General features: G+C 43.4%; 1 protein-coding gene across 4 annotated transcripts in view; it reads left to right on the forward strand.

Annotated features, from left to right (window-relative positions):
* ATP11C (ATPase phospholipid transporting 11C) overlaps nucleotides 1–17,014 on the forward strand; it is a 281,152-nt gene that overhangs the window by 61,729 nt on the left and 202,409 nt on the right. For all 4 annotated transcript variants that reach the window (XR_004539497.1, XR_004539499.1, XR_004539498.1 and 1 more), the window contains one exon: nucleotides 3,100–3,219. Coding sequence is in view for 1 of the 4 variants with exons in the window: in XM_033944970.1 (XP_033800861.1) it covers nucleotides 3,100–3,219 (120 nt within the window). In the remaining 3 variants the exon portion in view is untranslated. The remainder of the gene's footprint in view (nucleotides 1–3,099; nucleotides 3,220–17,014) is intronic.

Genomic DNA, 17,014 nt, shown 5'->3' on the forward strand with positions numbered 1-17,014 from the left:
AGACACTCATAGAACAAATCCAACTGAATTCTGTTGCTTTTCCACAAGATTAGAATATTGTCAATATATCGCTTGTAGAAGATCGCTTGAAAAAGAATGATCTTTGAGGTAGATATTCTCAGTTGGCTAGATAGAGATTTTCTAAATCTATTTGTTGATAAAATCTGCCCTGAAATTCAAAATAGTTCTCTGTAAGGGCAAAGGAACCAAATGTCATGATTAATCTGTTCGGAATCATCTTGTCGAAGTCTCTGCCATTGAGAGTATTTTCTATGATTGCCAAGGTACTTAATTGAGGTATATTCATATAAAGAGCATCAATGTCTAAAGTCACTAACTTGACATCTGAAAAGTCACAATCCAATTCATTGAGGAGATGTGCAGAAAATGTTAAGCATGCATATGGCTATCTTGCATTTTAAACCCACACTCAGGAAATGCCCCTTTATGGTGTTAAGTATCCATCTTGTGAGCACTGCTTGCAGGAGGATAGTTTCCAAATAATCTAATTTGCTTGGAAAAGGAGCTATTTACTCACATAAAAGACTTTGAAACTTCCCTAGGTCTGAAGATGTATTATTTCTATTACTAGTGCAGTTAGAATGTAAATTCCATGTTCTCTATAGTGTAGTGATTTTGAAAAATTATTGTGGGGATCAAGTGTGTTTTCAATAGTGTGACTTTTGAATCAACTAGCATTGAACAGGAAAAAATAGTAGAGTGAGGCATACTCATACAGCCAAGGGGGTGTTGAAAAGTTGTTGGCCCAACCAACCAACTTCCTAAATTCTGAGCGTTATTTTGCCACTGTGCTGAAAAGTATTATCTTATTTCATTAAGTACCAATTTGTAGAAACAAAATTCTATATTTTGATATTGTTTCAGATCATTGATTGAACTATAACCACGTCATTCTCTTCTTGGTTGGGCTGAGAACTTTTCAACACCACCTCGTATTTGCAAAAAGGACACTAGGTATGGGTCTAAAATCATTCTGTAAACATAAAAGACATTTCAGGTTTTTACAAAATAAGAAACACCTTGCATGGGTGGTGGTTTGAGGTAGAGGAAGCTACATACCGTGTTCCCTGAAAATAAGACAGCACCTTATATTAATTTTGGGCCCAAAAAACGCACTAGGTCTTATTTTTGTGGTAGGTCCAGCAACCAAACCAGATTTCTTCCCCCAGTTTAAGCAGTGCACTGGAGCTTTACACTATCCTTCCCATTAGAAAAACAAAATAAAGGCAAAGGTTAAAAAAAGGGCCACTCCACCAGCTTAATCATAAATACAATATATTTTTGTTTTAATGTTCTGAATGTTCAGGTGACGGTGAAGGAGGAAAAATTCACCCCCGATGTCTCTTGGAAGCTGACAAAGGGCCTGGCACAGCATCCTCGGCAATTTATGGACTGGGGGAGGGGAATTTGTAGAGTAGGGAGGGGGTCAAGGTCAATCCTGTGCTCTTCTGCTATGGCGGAATACTGGGGGGAGGGGGGTCAGCTGGCCCATCGGTCGGCCTCGCTCCGAGCCTGGCTAGAGCTGACGGTTACCGGCCACCTCTGACTCTTAAAGGGGAAGAGCGCCGGCAGTCCTCCTCATCGCTTGTCACCAGCCATCTTGTTTCTTCTTTAACTCCCGTGGGAAGGAGAGAGAACGTGCGTCAGGCTGGAGCTCCGAGGCAATGACCGCAAGCGTCCAGCCCTTCCCCCGCCGCCACCTCTTGCTGTCCCTGCTGGGGGATGTTATTTAGATGCTGCCCCGAACACTGGGCAAAGAACCAACGAAGGGCTGCACATGGTCTTGCTCCCCAGCTTGGAAGACCAAGGCAATGGCACCACCGCTTCTGTCCAGACTAGGGCTTATTTTGGAGGTAGGGCTTATTTTTGGGGAAACACAGTAGTAGTCAAGACAGGCATGGCCCATCTGTCAGCCTTTGCATTTGACTTAATGCCATTGGCCATGAGGTGGTCTGAAGCAGCCAGCTAGCAGGAGCATCCTTGACGTAGTGGAATGGAAGGTTAAAGGGGAGAGAAACATTGCTTTCTCTGGTGGTCCTTATCTGTCTGCTATGGAGGAGTTAGGTTTGTTTACGTGGTTTTTCTAAAAAGCTTAGGTGTGGCATGTTTCTACATTTAGTCGTTGCTGAGTATTGACTGTTTTATTCTTGCTGTTATGGCAGATGTTAAAGCCTCTTAAAGCAGTGTGTCGCAAACTTTTTAAGCTGCGGCACGCTAATCTCGAGGCTGCAGCTAGAGGACACCCAGAAATGCACAGATGTTGATGCAATGACATCACGCACATCCATGTGCGGATGTCCATCAGCCATGACCCTGATACTCCTATTACTGCCGGTGGAGGGGGGGTGGTGCTGCAGAAGGAAAGGTGAGGAGAAGGGGTGCAGGTGCCGGTGCCAGATGACTGACTACAGGACATGCCTCTCTCCACGCCACACAGTTTGCGATACACGGCTCTAAGGGGTAGAAAAAAAAGTAGTCGGGAGGGCCTGCGTGCAGTGAGCTACCAATAAGACCTTGCAAGTTGGGCTCTGCATTAAGGATAATAACATGAGGCAGACTGGGAATGCCGTTTGTGTATGTGGAACAGGGCTTGCTGTAATCAGCAGTACTATGAATAACACTTTTTTCAAAGCAATTGTGCTGATTTGCTTCTGGGTTCTGAAGTAGCAGGTAGGGAAGCTTTTGGATTACCTTGCTAAGTCATATAACCCCCCCCCCCCCCACCTTTTACAAAAGCATGGAAGAGGTTTTTAGTGCCAGCCGGTGTGATGAACGCTCTATGCTGCTTGGATGGTCATAGGAACTCTGACTGTCGGAACAGCGCAGAACAGTCAGTGCGGTGACAGATGCTAAAAACCTCTTCCGCGCTTTGTAAAAGGGGGTGCTAATAAAACTTTGACCTTTTCTGATTTGGCATGTCTGCCTATGGTCAGTTATTTGAGTAGGTACCTGGCACGGGGAAGGGCATGGTCACTGCTTCCCTGTTATGTATCTCTAAGTTCAGCTGTTGAAGATGCATGCTCTTGTAGCTGCTATACATCTGAGCTAAAAGGAGCTTTTCCCTTTTTATTTTGACAGTGTCCTGGAGAAGAAAAACGAGTTGGAACTCGCACAGTTTATGTTGGACATCGTCCAATCTCGGAAACAGATGCTTACATTGCACCAAAATTCTGTGATAACAGAATTATTTCATCCAAAGTAAGTTTTGGCTTTGTTCATTAATCAGTCACCTAGTCATTTAATAGGCAAGAAATTCTATGACTACGTATTTTTGTTCACAACCGTTTATCATAGTGGCAATGTGTCTTGTAGTTTCCTCAATTTCCTAAAGCACGTTAAAGGTAGATGCACTGTATGAGTAACTCAGGCTTACTGAAGCATTTTCTGGTGGCCCCACAGTCTTCCTTTCCACAACAAACCTACAGGACTGTTGGTAATTCTTGGATATTGGAGGTCAATCTTTCAGCTGATCTGCTTGTTGAGTCTAATACTTCCTGCGGAATGTATATAGAAAGAGGTGCAAAAGTGATGAAAAACCAAATGTCATCTAAAATGAATCTACTATAACTACTGCTACTAATCCCTTATATAGCACTGAAAGGCATACACAGCGCTGTACATTTTGATATTTATAGACTGTCCCTGCTCGGAAGAGCTACAATCTAACTTGGATAGACAGACAGACATGACATATAGGGGTTGAGGATGCAGAACCCAAGATGAGAGGATTTAGGAGTCGACAGCACTCTTGAAGAGGTGGGCTTTTAACTGGGCCTTGAACACTGCCAGAGATGGAGCCCGCTGTAGGGATTTGGGCAGCTTATTCCAAGCATAAGGCACAGTAAGGTAGAAGGGACAGAGTCTGGAGTTGGCAGTTGAAGAGAAGACCACAGATAGGAGGGACTTACTGGGGAGAACACAGGAGAGATAAGTGAAGAGAGAGAAAGCCTTTGTTAAAGTGCTGAGGGTGTGCCCTCTTCCTATTTACCGTATTTTCACGCATATAACGCGTGCGTTATACACGATTTTACAAACCGTGCATAACCGTGTGCGTTTTACAACTTTTTTTTTCAATCCGATCGGCATCCCCCCTGCAAACCGGCATCCTCCCCCCGCTCGCGTCACCACCCCTCCCCCGCGATCCTACATCCCCCCCAGCACCACAAAACATCTCTTACCCGATTGGGCACCAGCACCAATGCACAGGACGTGCCAGTGCCCGAAGATCCTCCCTCGTTGGTTTGGGCTGGGCTGGGCGGTGCGGTGCAGGAGAGATCCTCCTTCTTCCTGCGCCGGGCTGGACTAGGCTTTGAGCATTTGCGCATGCTCAAAGCCTTCTGGTCTCGCTCTCTCCGAGATAATGCACGTCCTGTGCATTGGTGCTGGTGCCGGTGCCCAATCGGGTAAGAGATGTTTTGCGGTGCTAGGGGGGATGTAGGATCGCGGGGGGGGGGGGGTGACGCGAGCGGGGGGAGGATGCCGGTTTGCAGGGGGGATGCCGATCTGATTGAAAAAAAAAAGTTGTAAAAAACGCGGGTAAGCGAGTGGGGGGGGGGGGAGGATGCCGGTTCGGAGTAGGCGGGAGGAGGTTTTAGCATGCGCAGTATAAGCGTGTGCACGCTATATTAAATTTTTTTTTACATAAATTTGTGTTCCCCGCGTGCTATACCCGTGTGTGCGTTTTACACGGGTGCGCGGTATATGGGTGAAAATACGGTAGTTAATGTAGAAACAATGTACTTTACCTTAATTGAATTGCAGATAATCGGATGCATTTAATGCCACCTATTGAGACAAAATTGACTATTCTGCATTTTTTGCCATGTTAATATGTGATACTGTCTTTCATGTTAAGTATAAGATGCAGTTCACACCCATTTCCCTGTTTCATGTTTGGCAGATAATGTAGGGATTAGTAGCTTTTCACATAGTGAATGTTGTGTTAACTGGTAGCTTGAGCACACTAATTCCTGGATTAACTGCTTAATATGCTTTAATAAAGGGAACCCTAGGTCTGTACTTTGCATTTACAGTAATGTGGTGTTATGATTGCATACCCTATTTATGAAATCTTTTTTTATGCTTCCATTTTCACTAGACTATATTAAATGTGTTTGCATGCTGGCAAATGTTTGCATTGATTGTACCATATGGTCCTGTGAAGGAACAGCATGACTTAATATAATTGAATTTCCTTGCAATAGTTGGCTTTTTTTCATAGTACTCCATTTATTTTGAGGTAGAGTTCAGCAATGGAATAAAAGAGGGTTCAGTTTATCATAAACATAATTTATAAAGGCAGTGGCAGTTTATACAAAAATGAAAGACGTAAAATGTAATAGCTTTAAATTTTAAAGTTGGTATGTGTGGTTCTGCTCCTACATATTAAGAATTACTGACTCAAGACTGAGTTAATATACTGTACTTCAGTGTTGTGTAATGTAATCCATGAACTGAATTACACGCTTTTATTACTGTGACATACTCAGATCTTTTGGGGTTTAAGTATTTAAAGTGTGGGTTATGCATGCATGGTGAAGAGTGTAATTAGTGAAGTGTATGCATGAGTTTGAGAGATGAATGGTGGATTCCATGGCATAGTATGTCTGAGTAGGTTCTAATACAAACGTTGGAAGTTGAATCCCGCCCCGCTTGCAATTGCATGAACCTAGCAGAAAATGCAAACGGAACGGACGCAAAAGATATTAAAGCAAGCAGCACTTCTGTGAGGTTCATGTAATCTTTGTTCTTGTAGGTTAAATGTTATGTGACCTATTCCTTCTAGTCTCTTTTGGGATCTGCTTGTCTTCATGCCTTAGCCCAAAGTGTAACCTTTAGCCATATTGGTTATAAGTCGCCTTGAACCTGTTTAGGCATAGTGTGATTCAGAAATACTAGATTAGATTAGATTATCTCCAGAAACCCTAGTTCTTACGAGTAATCTGTTGGCGCTTCACTCTCTGAGGAAATTTTTTTTAAAAAAATCTATTGTGGCGTAGAAAGCAGACGTTTTTATAGGTTTTCTCTCCCATGCCACCTCTGGAATTTGCATCCTTCTCCTTTTACCAGTCAATAGATCATCATAACGCTGCAAAAGATTGTTTAGTAGTTGTGATTCTGTGCACTACAATCATTTCTATAGTGCTACAGGATGCACAATCTTGTCGGAGTTTTTTTGTTCCCCCCCCAACTATTTACAATTGTTCCTTATTGGCAGGGGTGGCTTAAGGGGGGCATTGGCTTAGAGTGCTTCCCTCACCAGATAGCCCCTTCACAGAGAGGGATCATATTTCTCTCTCCCATAGCTATGCTGCCCCTCTTAAGGTTGCTCTATACCAGGGGTGCCCACACTTTTTTGACTCGCGAGCTACTTTTAAAATGACCAAGTCAAAATGATCTACCAACAATAAAATTTTAAAAAAACACAACGCACACTGTACGCATAGAATTGTTAATTATCATTCCTATTCTGGGGTTTTTTCAAAGAGGTCAAAGCAGATGACTCTCTGCATTGTCACCTCAGTAACAACCATACAAAAATAGACAAATACCCACCCCCTCCCTTTTTACTAAACCACAGTAGCAGTTTTTAGCACAGGGAGCTGTGCTGAATGCCCAGCGCTGCTCTCGACTTTCATGAGTCTCTGGTTGCACTTTCTTCTTCTGATTGTGCATCCAATCTTTCTTTCAGCCTGTATGCTTCCTCTCCTCCACACCTCATTCCCTCCCCCAACTTTTTCTTCCTCTCTCCCTGACCTTTCTTTCTTTCTCTCTTCATGCCCCCCTTCTTTTTTTTCTGTTTCTCTTCTTTCCTTCTGTTTCCCTGCCTGCCCCCTTTCTTTCTTTCTCCCTCCCTGCCCTTCCCCAAGCCACTGCCGCTGCCATCGGGGAACAGGACCCAAACGCCACCAAGGGATAACGCCACCGCCGCCCCATGCTCTCTCTGTTTCAGGCCGATCAATCTTCCTCTCCCCGACGTCAATTCTGCCGTCTGAGAGGAAGTTCCGCCCAGCCAGGCAGCAATTGGCTGGCCCGAACTTCCTCTCCGACGGCAGAATTGACGTCGGGGAGAGGAAGATTGATCGGCCCGATAGATCGCCAAGGCAAAGTGAGTCCTAGATGATCGACTCACTTTGCCTTGGCGAGCTACCAGTCGATCGCGATCGACCTATTGGGCACCCCTGCTCTATACCATACCATATAATTTCTTATACCCCCACAAATTTCAGCTAGGAATCATTATGGTTTACAATGGAGTTTCACGAATAATCAGGTTAAAGTGTGGTTTTTTTGGGATCTTGTGACTGGGTAAGACCTGGACTGGAGTAGCCCAAGCCCTGACCTGAGTCACCCAAGCCTCAGCCGAGCGTTTGATTGAGGCATGGAGTGTAGAGGGGTGTCTGCATCAAAATAAAAGAGGTCCAGTACAGGTGTTTTGTGTGAATTTTAAGATGACTTTATTTTCTGGTTTTATATATTGTAGTGCAATTCCAAAACATGCAAACAAAAAAACTCATTGGTGGCTAACAGCCTGTTAGCACACCATGCTTATTCACTCTACAGTTCAAGAAAAAAAACCTGGTAATTTCAAACAGCTTGCCTCTGGAGCAATTCTCATGGTGTAATTATCCTTCTCATCCTGAGCATGCGATTCTTATCTCTTATGTTACTTTTAGTTAAATCAGAAGCAGTAATTCTTAATTGTTCTGGTACTTTGTTTTATGAGGTAACATTATCGGACACAGCTTTTGCTTCCCTCAAACTTTACTCTGTGACCATGCCTTCAAACATGCCCATTTCATCAGACTCCATTTCAATATCACCTACTAACAGCTCTTCTGGCATTTCCACACATCATATTCAGTATCTTCAGAAGCATGATTAGAGGCTTTAGTTCAGAGGTTTTCTACCTGCTTGCTTTGGGAAGTGCTGGTCTCTGCCTTCTGAATCTGGGCTTGCATAGGTCTTCCTCTCTCCCAAGGATTCAGGAATGCTGTAAGTTTATGGCTGCCCCCTTGGCCTAGAGACCATACCCTTTTCTCTAGCTTGGGATTGATTGCCTCTAGAAACACCTGCTGTTCTCTGGTGCTTTGCTAATGAGCCCAGATATCTTCCCTGATGACTAATCCTGCCCTCAGCAGAGCTGATTGCAGGAGCTGATCCCTTTGTGGGTTTTGTTGTCACCTGCCTAGTGCATGCTGGTCCTTGTAGTTCTATGCTTTTAGCATTCCCTACACTAGAACTAAGCAAGTATAATCGGATCACTTTTGGGTTGCCTTTCACTGGGGATAAATTCTGCAGGACTGTTTCCCTAACCTGCCTGCTTCTAGGAGCGAGTTTAGGGATAGTTTTGGAGCACTGCAGGGTTTCTTCCAGCATGACAGGACTCTCCCTATCACAATCTTGAGTTGCAAAGAAAGAGATATATCTTTAACGTTTTTCTGACATTGTAGTAAGAGGGGAGCTGGTGCAAACTTAACAGTAGGCTATTCCAAGCTTTTGGTCCCTGGAATAAATTTTCTCCCCTGAACTTGGTGAGGAGAAGAGAATGCCAGCTTAAGGCGTTATGGTGGTCTTGAGTTTTGAAAAGAGTGTGTGATTTTAATATCTGATACAAGTTTGTTAGCGTTCTTGCCATATATTGCTCGTAGACCATGCAAGCAATATTAAATTGAACTCTTTTTCATTGTCAGCCAGTGTAACTCTTTCCAGTAACGGGCCTGTCTTCTCAAATCGGCCCACCCAAAAGATTAATTTAGCTGCCATATTCTGGAGCAGCTGCAATCTTTAATATTCCCTTTCAGTGATACTGTAGTACAAGGAGTTACAGTAATCTAGATATAGAAGTAGAACAGCCTGTACAATTATTCTAAAACTGGTCTGAGTTAGGATGGATCAAATTGCTCTTAATTGTCTGAGTCTAAAGAAGAATTTTTTGACCAGGAAGTCAATCTGGTCTTGCCGTATTTTTTGCTCCATAAGATGTACCTGACCACAAGACACACCCTAGATTTAGAGGAGTAAAAAGCCAAGAAAAAAAATTCTGAACCCTGTCCCCCCTCTGGTAATCTAGTGGTAGGCTGGGACAGGGCATAGGGCAGGCAGGCCTAGTGGCAGGCAGGTAGATAGGCATTGGTGCGCCCAGACCACATTTTCAACCAAAATTTCATCTAAGTCTGAAACGCCCAGAACAAGACCATTTGGATGTGGGAGGGGCCAGTCCTGTAATGGACTAGCCATGGCAATAGAACAGTGGGGCACTGCCAGCTAGCATCTGGGCAGATGATGAAGGAGGAGACTGCCAAAAAAAGAAGCAAGGCATGGGATATCTTTGGGAAATCCCTTCCAAGGGGGAGGAGTGAAGAGGCTCTGCTGCTATGGGACTGGGGGAGCTGCAGTGCTATAGCCTGAGGCCAGCTCTAGAGACCTTCCAAGAGCCTCTCACCCAGGACTTCTAGGCCAAGAGCCTTCTGACTTTTAATCAGCTGCAGCTCATATAGGACCTGTGCTTTCACTGTCCAGGACTGGAGGGAGGACAAAAATGTAATGTAATGTAATGTAATGTAATTTATTTAATGTAATGTAATTTATTTCTTATATACCGCTACATCCGTTAGGTTCTAAGCGGTTTACAGAAAATATACATTAAGATTAGAAATAAGAAAGGTACTTGAAAAATTCCCTTACTGTCCCGAAGGCTCACAATCTAACTAAAGTACCTGGAGGGTAATAGAGAAGTGAAAAGTAGAGTTAGAGGAAAAATAAAAATAAAATAAATATTTTAATAAGACAGCATTGATCTAAATACTTTGGAAGGTAGAAGAGAGGAGAGAAAGGAATAGAAGCAGAAGGGGGAGCCGTTGAACAGTAGAATTCTGGAGAAATTTAAATGATAGAAATAGAACAAAACAAAGACAAAAGGCAAAACAATAGATAAGATTAAAGATAAATCATAAGCTGGAAAGAAAAATAAAATAAAACTTTGTCTTCAATCCACGGTTTCAAAATAATGAAATAGTTATAGAAAGAGGCAGATGAGATAAATGGTAAAAAAAAGATCAATGTCAGATGTAGGAGAGGGAGGGCGTAAGTAAGGTGGGGAGCTCTGACATCTAGGGCTCATACTGCAAGGATGGGGACCTGAAAGCAAAAGGTGACTCAGAGCCCCATAACCTCATGAACCAGTCTTGCTTGTTGGTTTATTTGTAATGCATTATATGTATGTGTGCATAAAGAAACAGATTTACCATATTTTTAGGGGTAGTTCTATAAAGCTATTCCCATGTGTAAGGCCTGTTTATACATTCAGAAAAGATCTTTTATAAAACTGACCACGTACTGTATACATAAAAGGGTACGTGTGCTTTTACGTGATCTGTACATAGATATCCCATGAGCAAAGCGGAGACTGTTGCAGTGTACAGGCATATTTTATAAAGTATGCAACACCTGTAGAGTACCTATTTACATATTTGGAGCAAGAGTAAATTTTGTCAATATGCACACTTGGGACTGGAACTATTTTGTATAGGAATTTAGGTGCCTTATTTGCTTTTATATAAAATGCTTTTAAAATAGTCATCTTTTTGAACTTCTTATGTAGGTATCCTGCTACAAAATAAAGTACTAAATGTACAAATTAAATGGTTTATGGCTTTCATTTTTTTTAATGATAAATTTAGAGAAAATGTATTATCCCAGGACAAGCAGGCAGCTATTTTCACATATGGGTGACGTTACCGACGGAGCCCCGATGCGGAAGCCTCGCAAGCAGACTTGCTTGTAGAAACTAGAAGTTTCGAGTCAGCCGCACCGCGCATGCGCGAGTGCCTTCCTGCCCAGCACAGGGCGCGTCTCCTCAGTTCTCAGTTTTCCGCAGAGCCGAGAAGTCCGTCTTTGACTCTCTGTGTTTAACTTTGTTTCTTCGTGCCTTCTCTCACCGTGGTTTGTGTTTATTTTCTTTGCGAATCGCTGTGTTCCTTTCTTTACAGTTTAAAAAAAAAGAAGACATTTTCATTTTTAATTTTTTCTTCAGTGACTGACTGGTGGTCTAGTGGTAAGCTGGTGCAGGGTACATCTAGTGGTGGGCACGTGTAGTGGCAGCCAGCCAGTCCCAAGCCAGCCAGCCAGCCAGCCCCCAGGCAAAGGCAGTACCCCCCCCCCCCCCCCAGGTACCTGTTTTCCCATCCCGGCAGTCCCGCACGCTTTTCTTGCTCCTGCCTCAGTTCCCCTGCTCTCTTCCGGCAGAGGCATAACGGTGCACGAGGCAGGCACGTGCTTTTTGCATGCCTTCTTGGTCCCCCACTGCACTCCGAATGGCTGCCTTTAGCGCGCCTTAGTAAAAGACCCCCATTGTTTCCTGCTGCTATTTCTCACAATAATTGTTCTAGTTTAGCTGTGGCAGGAATTTGTGATTTATGAAACCAGTTAAAATGTTTGAATTAGAACCATGGTTCTGCATGCAGCAGTAGATGGCTCAAAAGGATGTTTATATTAGCAAGTGTCTTGTAAAATGGAAACAACGTAAATGTCAAATTCTTTCCAAACTGAAAAAAAAGAAGCCAGTGCAATAAGTCACCATTACTACGAGTAAATCATACATCTTCTAGTTAATGAAGCTGTGCTATTTATCCAGATCTTGTGTCTTTGTGGCACATTCTCTGGCAGGTTCATGTGGTTCCGAGAGTCCAGTTTCATAACACTGAATTAAAAAAAAAATATATATATATTTTTCAGTCAGACCTTTGCGCCATAGGCATCCATTTCAGAGGATTAGATTGAACAGGAGGTTGTTCATTTTTCCTCTTTCTCCTCAATCTAAGAACTTGGGATGTTTCAAGAGAAGATGCCTGGTTGTCTACTACTGCTATTCCATGTCTGAAAACCTGGCTGTTTTCAAAAATGTAATACTTACCCCATCTTTGGCATTCTAAGCCCTCCAGATATTCTTCTCACTAAACCATTTAATCTTCATTGGAGTTCCTTTCTCTCCCAACTCTTGTAAACCGTGCCAAGCTCTACGATTGTGGAGAGGATGCGGTATATAAACCTAAGGTTTCGTTTAGTTTAGTCTTATCCTATTTCATATGGGTTTGTCTAGCCTAGCTGTATCAAACTTGTGCTGCATTGGGAGAAAGTGGACTTTAAGCAACTGGGAAGTCATTTGCCAACAGAATTATATACAGTTTTCCTACTTTCTAAAATGTCAGCTGTTTTATGTTGATTGTGTGTCTAGTTAATTTATTTGGTCTTACTTGGGTGGGGAGGGGGGGGGGTTGATTTGAAACTACAGGATATGGCCAGAGAGGATCTCAAAAGAAAGAAATGTTCAAGTGATTAAATTAATTGTGTTTATTATGAATTTCTGTACACTTGATGAAAGTTTAAAAATGAATAAAGAATTAAAAAAAAAAGAAAGAAAGAAATGTTGGAAGGATAAAGAGATAGGGACTGGTAGCTGCTAGTTACTTGAGGCTATCATTTGAATATACATCTCCTAACTAAATCACATATAAAAAAAAATAGCCCTATTACACTATAATAAATACCCTTGTATTAAGCACAATTCTAGTGCACTAACAGCTGCACAGAGTCTCTCAAGACATTTGGCAGGTGTATACCATTAGCCTCAGTTCATTCCTTTTGGTAAGGAAACTGCTTCCAAGCAGGTTTTTTTTTTTTTTTTTGCCTGCCTGTTTACATGCTCACAGGTACTCCCGCACACTTCTGAGTACCTTCTGGTTGCGGCACCGAATTTAGTGTGCCCTGGTGCCAAAAAGTTTGCGGGACAGTGCTCTAGATCACAGTTCTTCAACCGCCGGTCCGCGAACCGGTGCCGCTCCGCAGAAAATTCCTGCCGGTCCGCGCAGGACTGGCGAGATGGACTCCGTTAAATTTCCTGCCCCGGTGGTGTTCGGAAATCTTCTGTTCCTCCCAGCCTCGGGCGATCAAGACAGGCTGCCGACGTCGGGCATTCCCTCTGTGAGTCTCGCCTATGCAGAAACAGGAAGTTGAAACAAAATAGGCAGGACTCAGAGAGGAAAGATCCCGATATCGGCAGCCTGTCTTGATCGCTGCCCCTGCCATGTCGCCGAAGAGGGCCGCGGGGAAAGTGCAGGCAGAGAGGAGATGGTCAGCGTGCGCGGGGAGGTCAGCGTGTCTATTGGGGCCATCAGCAGTGTTTGTGCTGAGAGTCTGCCCACGTGCAGGATGCGGCGGGTAGGGGCCTCCGGCTCGTCTTGGGCAGCAGGGCCTGCGGTGCAAAGCTGTTTTTGCCGGCTTGGGGGAGTCGCGAATGTGCAGGGAGCCTTCAACAGTGGCTGTCTCCTCTCCTAGCAGCTCTGTATTTACCAGGACAGTGATTCACTTTGGCAACTTCCCCTTTCCTCAGAGGCGGCAACGGATCCAAGGCTGCCTAAGTAAATCACTGCTGCAGGCAAGTATTGAGAGCTGCTGGAAGGAGAGGAAGCCACTGTTGGAGGCTGGGAAGCTGCTGGATATAGGGAGAGCTGCTACTGGACCTGGAAAGAGGTAGAAGGAGAGATGCTACTGGGAGGGGAGGAGGGAAAGGGATAGGAAGAGAGTTAATGTTGGATAGGGGGAAAGAGGGAAGGGAGAAGGGAAAAAAGAAAGAAACAGCTGGCAGGGAGATTACAGGAGGGGAAGGGGGTCAGGGTGGAATAGAGATCAGATGAGGGAAAGGGGAGAGACAGAGGAATGAGAAAGTAGACAGATTGATGCTGGAAAGGGGGTCAGCAGAGAAATGAGAGAGGGATAAAGATGCTAGATCTGGTGTAGGAGAGATAAAAATGAAGAAAGCAGTGAAGCTGGAATGAATGATATAAAAAGGAGAGAGGAGGCACAGGCTGGATGGAAAGGGGAGAGGGGCATAGAAAGAAGTCAGATACATATGGAAGGGGGAGAGGCCAGACAGTGGATGGAACAGGCAGGCGCTGGAGGGAAGAGTGGAAAGAAGATGAAAGCAGAGACCACAAAAGGTAGAAAAAAATCATTTTATTTCTATTTTGTCATTACAATATATCAGATTTGAAATATATATCCTGCTAGAGACATAACTGGGGACTGCAAAGCCTAACACTATTCCTATCATGTGTGACTGCAGTATTCTGTTAGCATGATATTTCTGTGTAGCATTCTGTAATAATTTGGCTTGTTCAGTTTTCTTGATAGTAGAGGGGATATATGTGAAGGGAAGGGGAGGGGAGACAGGGGTTTTGTTGGTCCTTGCTCTGAATATTTATATTTATAAAATGACAATTGTACAGAATATTGTTTCTTTTTATACTTTAATAAAATACGTTCAATATAAAATCATAACTGAGGCTTGTGCAGATGGGATCAGATGGTTTGTGGGGACCGAGCTTGCGGAGACGGGGCAAAAATGTGTTTTTTTTATTTCGGTCTTAGTAGTTTGCCGGTTCACAAAATAATTCTTTTATTTCTGCCGGTCCACGGGTGTAAAAAGGTTGAAGAACACTGCTCTAGATCACAGATGGAATGTGTGAAATTATTGGTTGAAGCGAGTTGCTCACTTGCTTGGAGGCTTAGCAAATTGGGAGATAAAAGCAAGCTCTTGTCAGAGGAAGAGTCTGCAACTGCAGTTCATTGAGCCATTTGGAATGTAATGGTAGGATGTTGCTGTTTGAGATGTCACAGTATTTTATTTTTTGTTCAAATGTCCCTTCTTTGTGAAGCAGCTAAAGTTCTGTGCTGGAGGCAGAAGGACCTTGCTAAATGAAGAGGCAATGTGGGATGGAGTGGGCCTTAGTATTGTAGCCATTTATTAAAAGGTACATAAGGCAGACAAATCTTTTTTTGAGTTTATCTGTGAACAGATAACATTCATTTACTTGCACACCAAGTTTGGAATTGACCAAACTGTTGCCATCACCTTAAGTCAGTATCTTATATAGGTGCTCTGGCTGAGTTGTTACATAATTTTAAAGCTTAATGCAGCCAAATCTAGACTTTTCTGGGTCAGCAGGCAGGGGAAAGTACTTTAGCTTTCTTTCGTACCAGAAATTATCTTATAACTGAAACCGATAGGGATGCAGTTGGATCATTTATTTCCCATAGAGAATGAGACATATGTAAGGTTCTTAATCTGTGCCAGATATGTCAACTACATAATTTTCTAGACAAGCACCATTAAGCTTACACTAACACGTTAATTCAGGATTTACCACAAAACAGTCTTGTGCAAAACGCAGATGCTAGACTTCTGTTGAGCAACAGTGACTGATAAGTGAAGTCAACTCTTTGTGAATTATGCTGACTACTTACACTTCTCCCTCCGAATCTGTGGTTTCAGCATCTGCAGATTCGGTTATTCTCGATAATTTTTTTAAGATCCATTTTCATTTTGGGGGTTATTTTTAAGCCCTCTTAGACCCTCCCTTAAGCCTTACCTGGTGGCCTAGCAGGTTTTTGGGGCAGGAGCGATCTTCCTACGCTCCTGCCCCATGCAGATCACTCATAGGAAATGGCTGCTGTAAGCTCCTGTAGTCTATGACGGGAGCTCATGGCAGCCATTTCCTATGAATGATCTGCATGGGGCAGGAGCGTAGGAAGATTGCTCCTGCCCCCAAAACCTGCTAGACCACCAGGTAAGGCTTAAGGGATGCTGGGGGGAAGCAGAGGGTAGGTCAGAGCCAACCTGAATATTATTTGCGGTTTTCTAATATTTGCGGGCCGGCTCTGTCCCTAACCCCTGTGGATACGGAGGGAGAAGTCTAGTATAACCCCTGCTTACCTGTTATAAATGTAACATTCAATAAATCCCAAAAGGACACTTTGTTCCTGATGTATCTCTTCATCATGGCGTAATTAACTTGTACCAGGCAATATGGGTTTCACATTGAAAATTCAATACCCCGTAGCTGAAAGCCTACAAATTTCTGAAAAAAGTAAAGACATTCTGGAATCTGAATATAATCCTATTAGGTTTGTGCTTGGTTTAGGATTAAATAATTTACAATACCGTGTTTCCCTGAAAATAATACACTGTCTTATATTAATTTTGGGCCCAAAAAAGGCACTAGGTCTTATTTTCGAGAATGTCTTATTTTCTTCATGTACTATGATCATCTCTCACTTTCTCTCCTCCACTCCAATTTTTCCTATTTCCTTTCTCTCCCCCATATGTGCAGCATCTTTCCTCCTTTCTCACCCATCCCATTGTGCAGTATCTTTCTATCCCCCCTGTGCAGCAGAACCCTTGCAGTTTCTATTCCCTCCCCTTGTGCAGCAGAACCCTTGCAGCTTCTATCCCTCCCATCCCTTGTGCAGCAGAACCCTGGAAGCTTCTATCCCTCCCTTCCTCCCTTTCCCCCTGGGCAGCATCTTTCTATTCCTCCCATCCGAACCCCAATTGCGAGCCAAAATACCTGGAAACAAACTGCAGCGTCGGCAGCACAGGCTGAATCGCGGTCTGCCCTTCTACCTCCAGGCGTTCCTCTGCTGCATCAATGATGATGTCATCAGCAACGTGGCACAGAATGGCCGGGCGTGAGAAGGGCAGGCCACGATACAGCCTGTGCTGCCGACGCTGCCATTTGTTAACAGGTATTTTGGTCTTATGGTTGGGGTTCAGATAGGAGGGAGACATGAAAGGGGTGGGGTGGGGGGAAGCGCTGCTGCCGGCAACTAGGGCTTATTTTCGAGGGTAGGGCTTATATTAAGACCTACCCCGAAAATCATGCTAGGGCTTATTTTTGGAGTAGGTCTTATTTTCGGGGAAACACAGTATTACCCTTTTATTTATAATAATGTATGTTAATTGATGCCATTCTCTCTTTTTATTATGTAATTTGTTATATGCCAATTTTTAAATAAAATTCACATTATGATGATTAATGAATTATAGGAATTGATGTATTTTTGCTGTCTTCTCAAAGGCTTCTAGAAAGTTTTTTGCGCTGTGAAAAAGGCATCACCCAAATTGGAGAACTTACTATTCTGTGTTTGGCATCAG

Source organism: Geotrypetes seraphini, chromosome 5 (assembly GCF_902459505.1).
Source record: "Geotrypetes seraphini chromosome 5, aGeoSer1.1, whole genome shotgun sequence".
NCBI classification, from domain to species: Eukaryota; Metazoa; Chordata; class Amphibia; order Gymnophiona; family Dermophiidae; genus Geotrypetes; species Geotrypetes seraphini.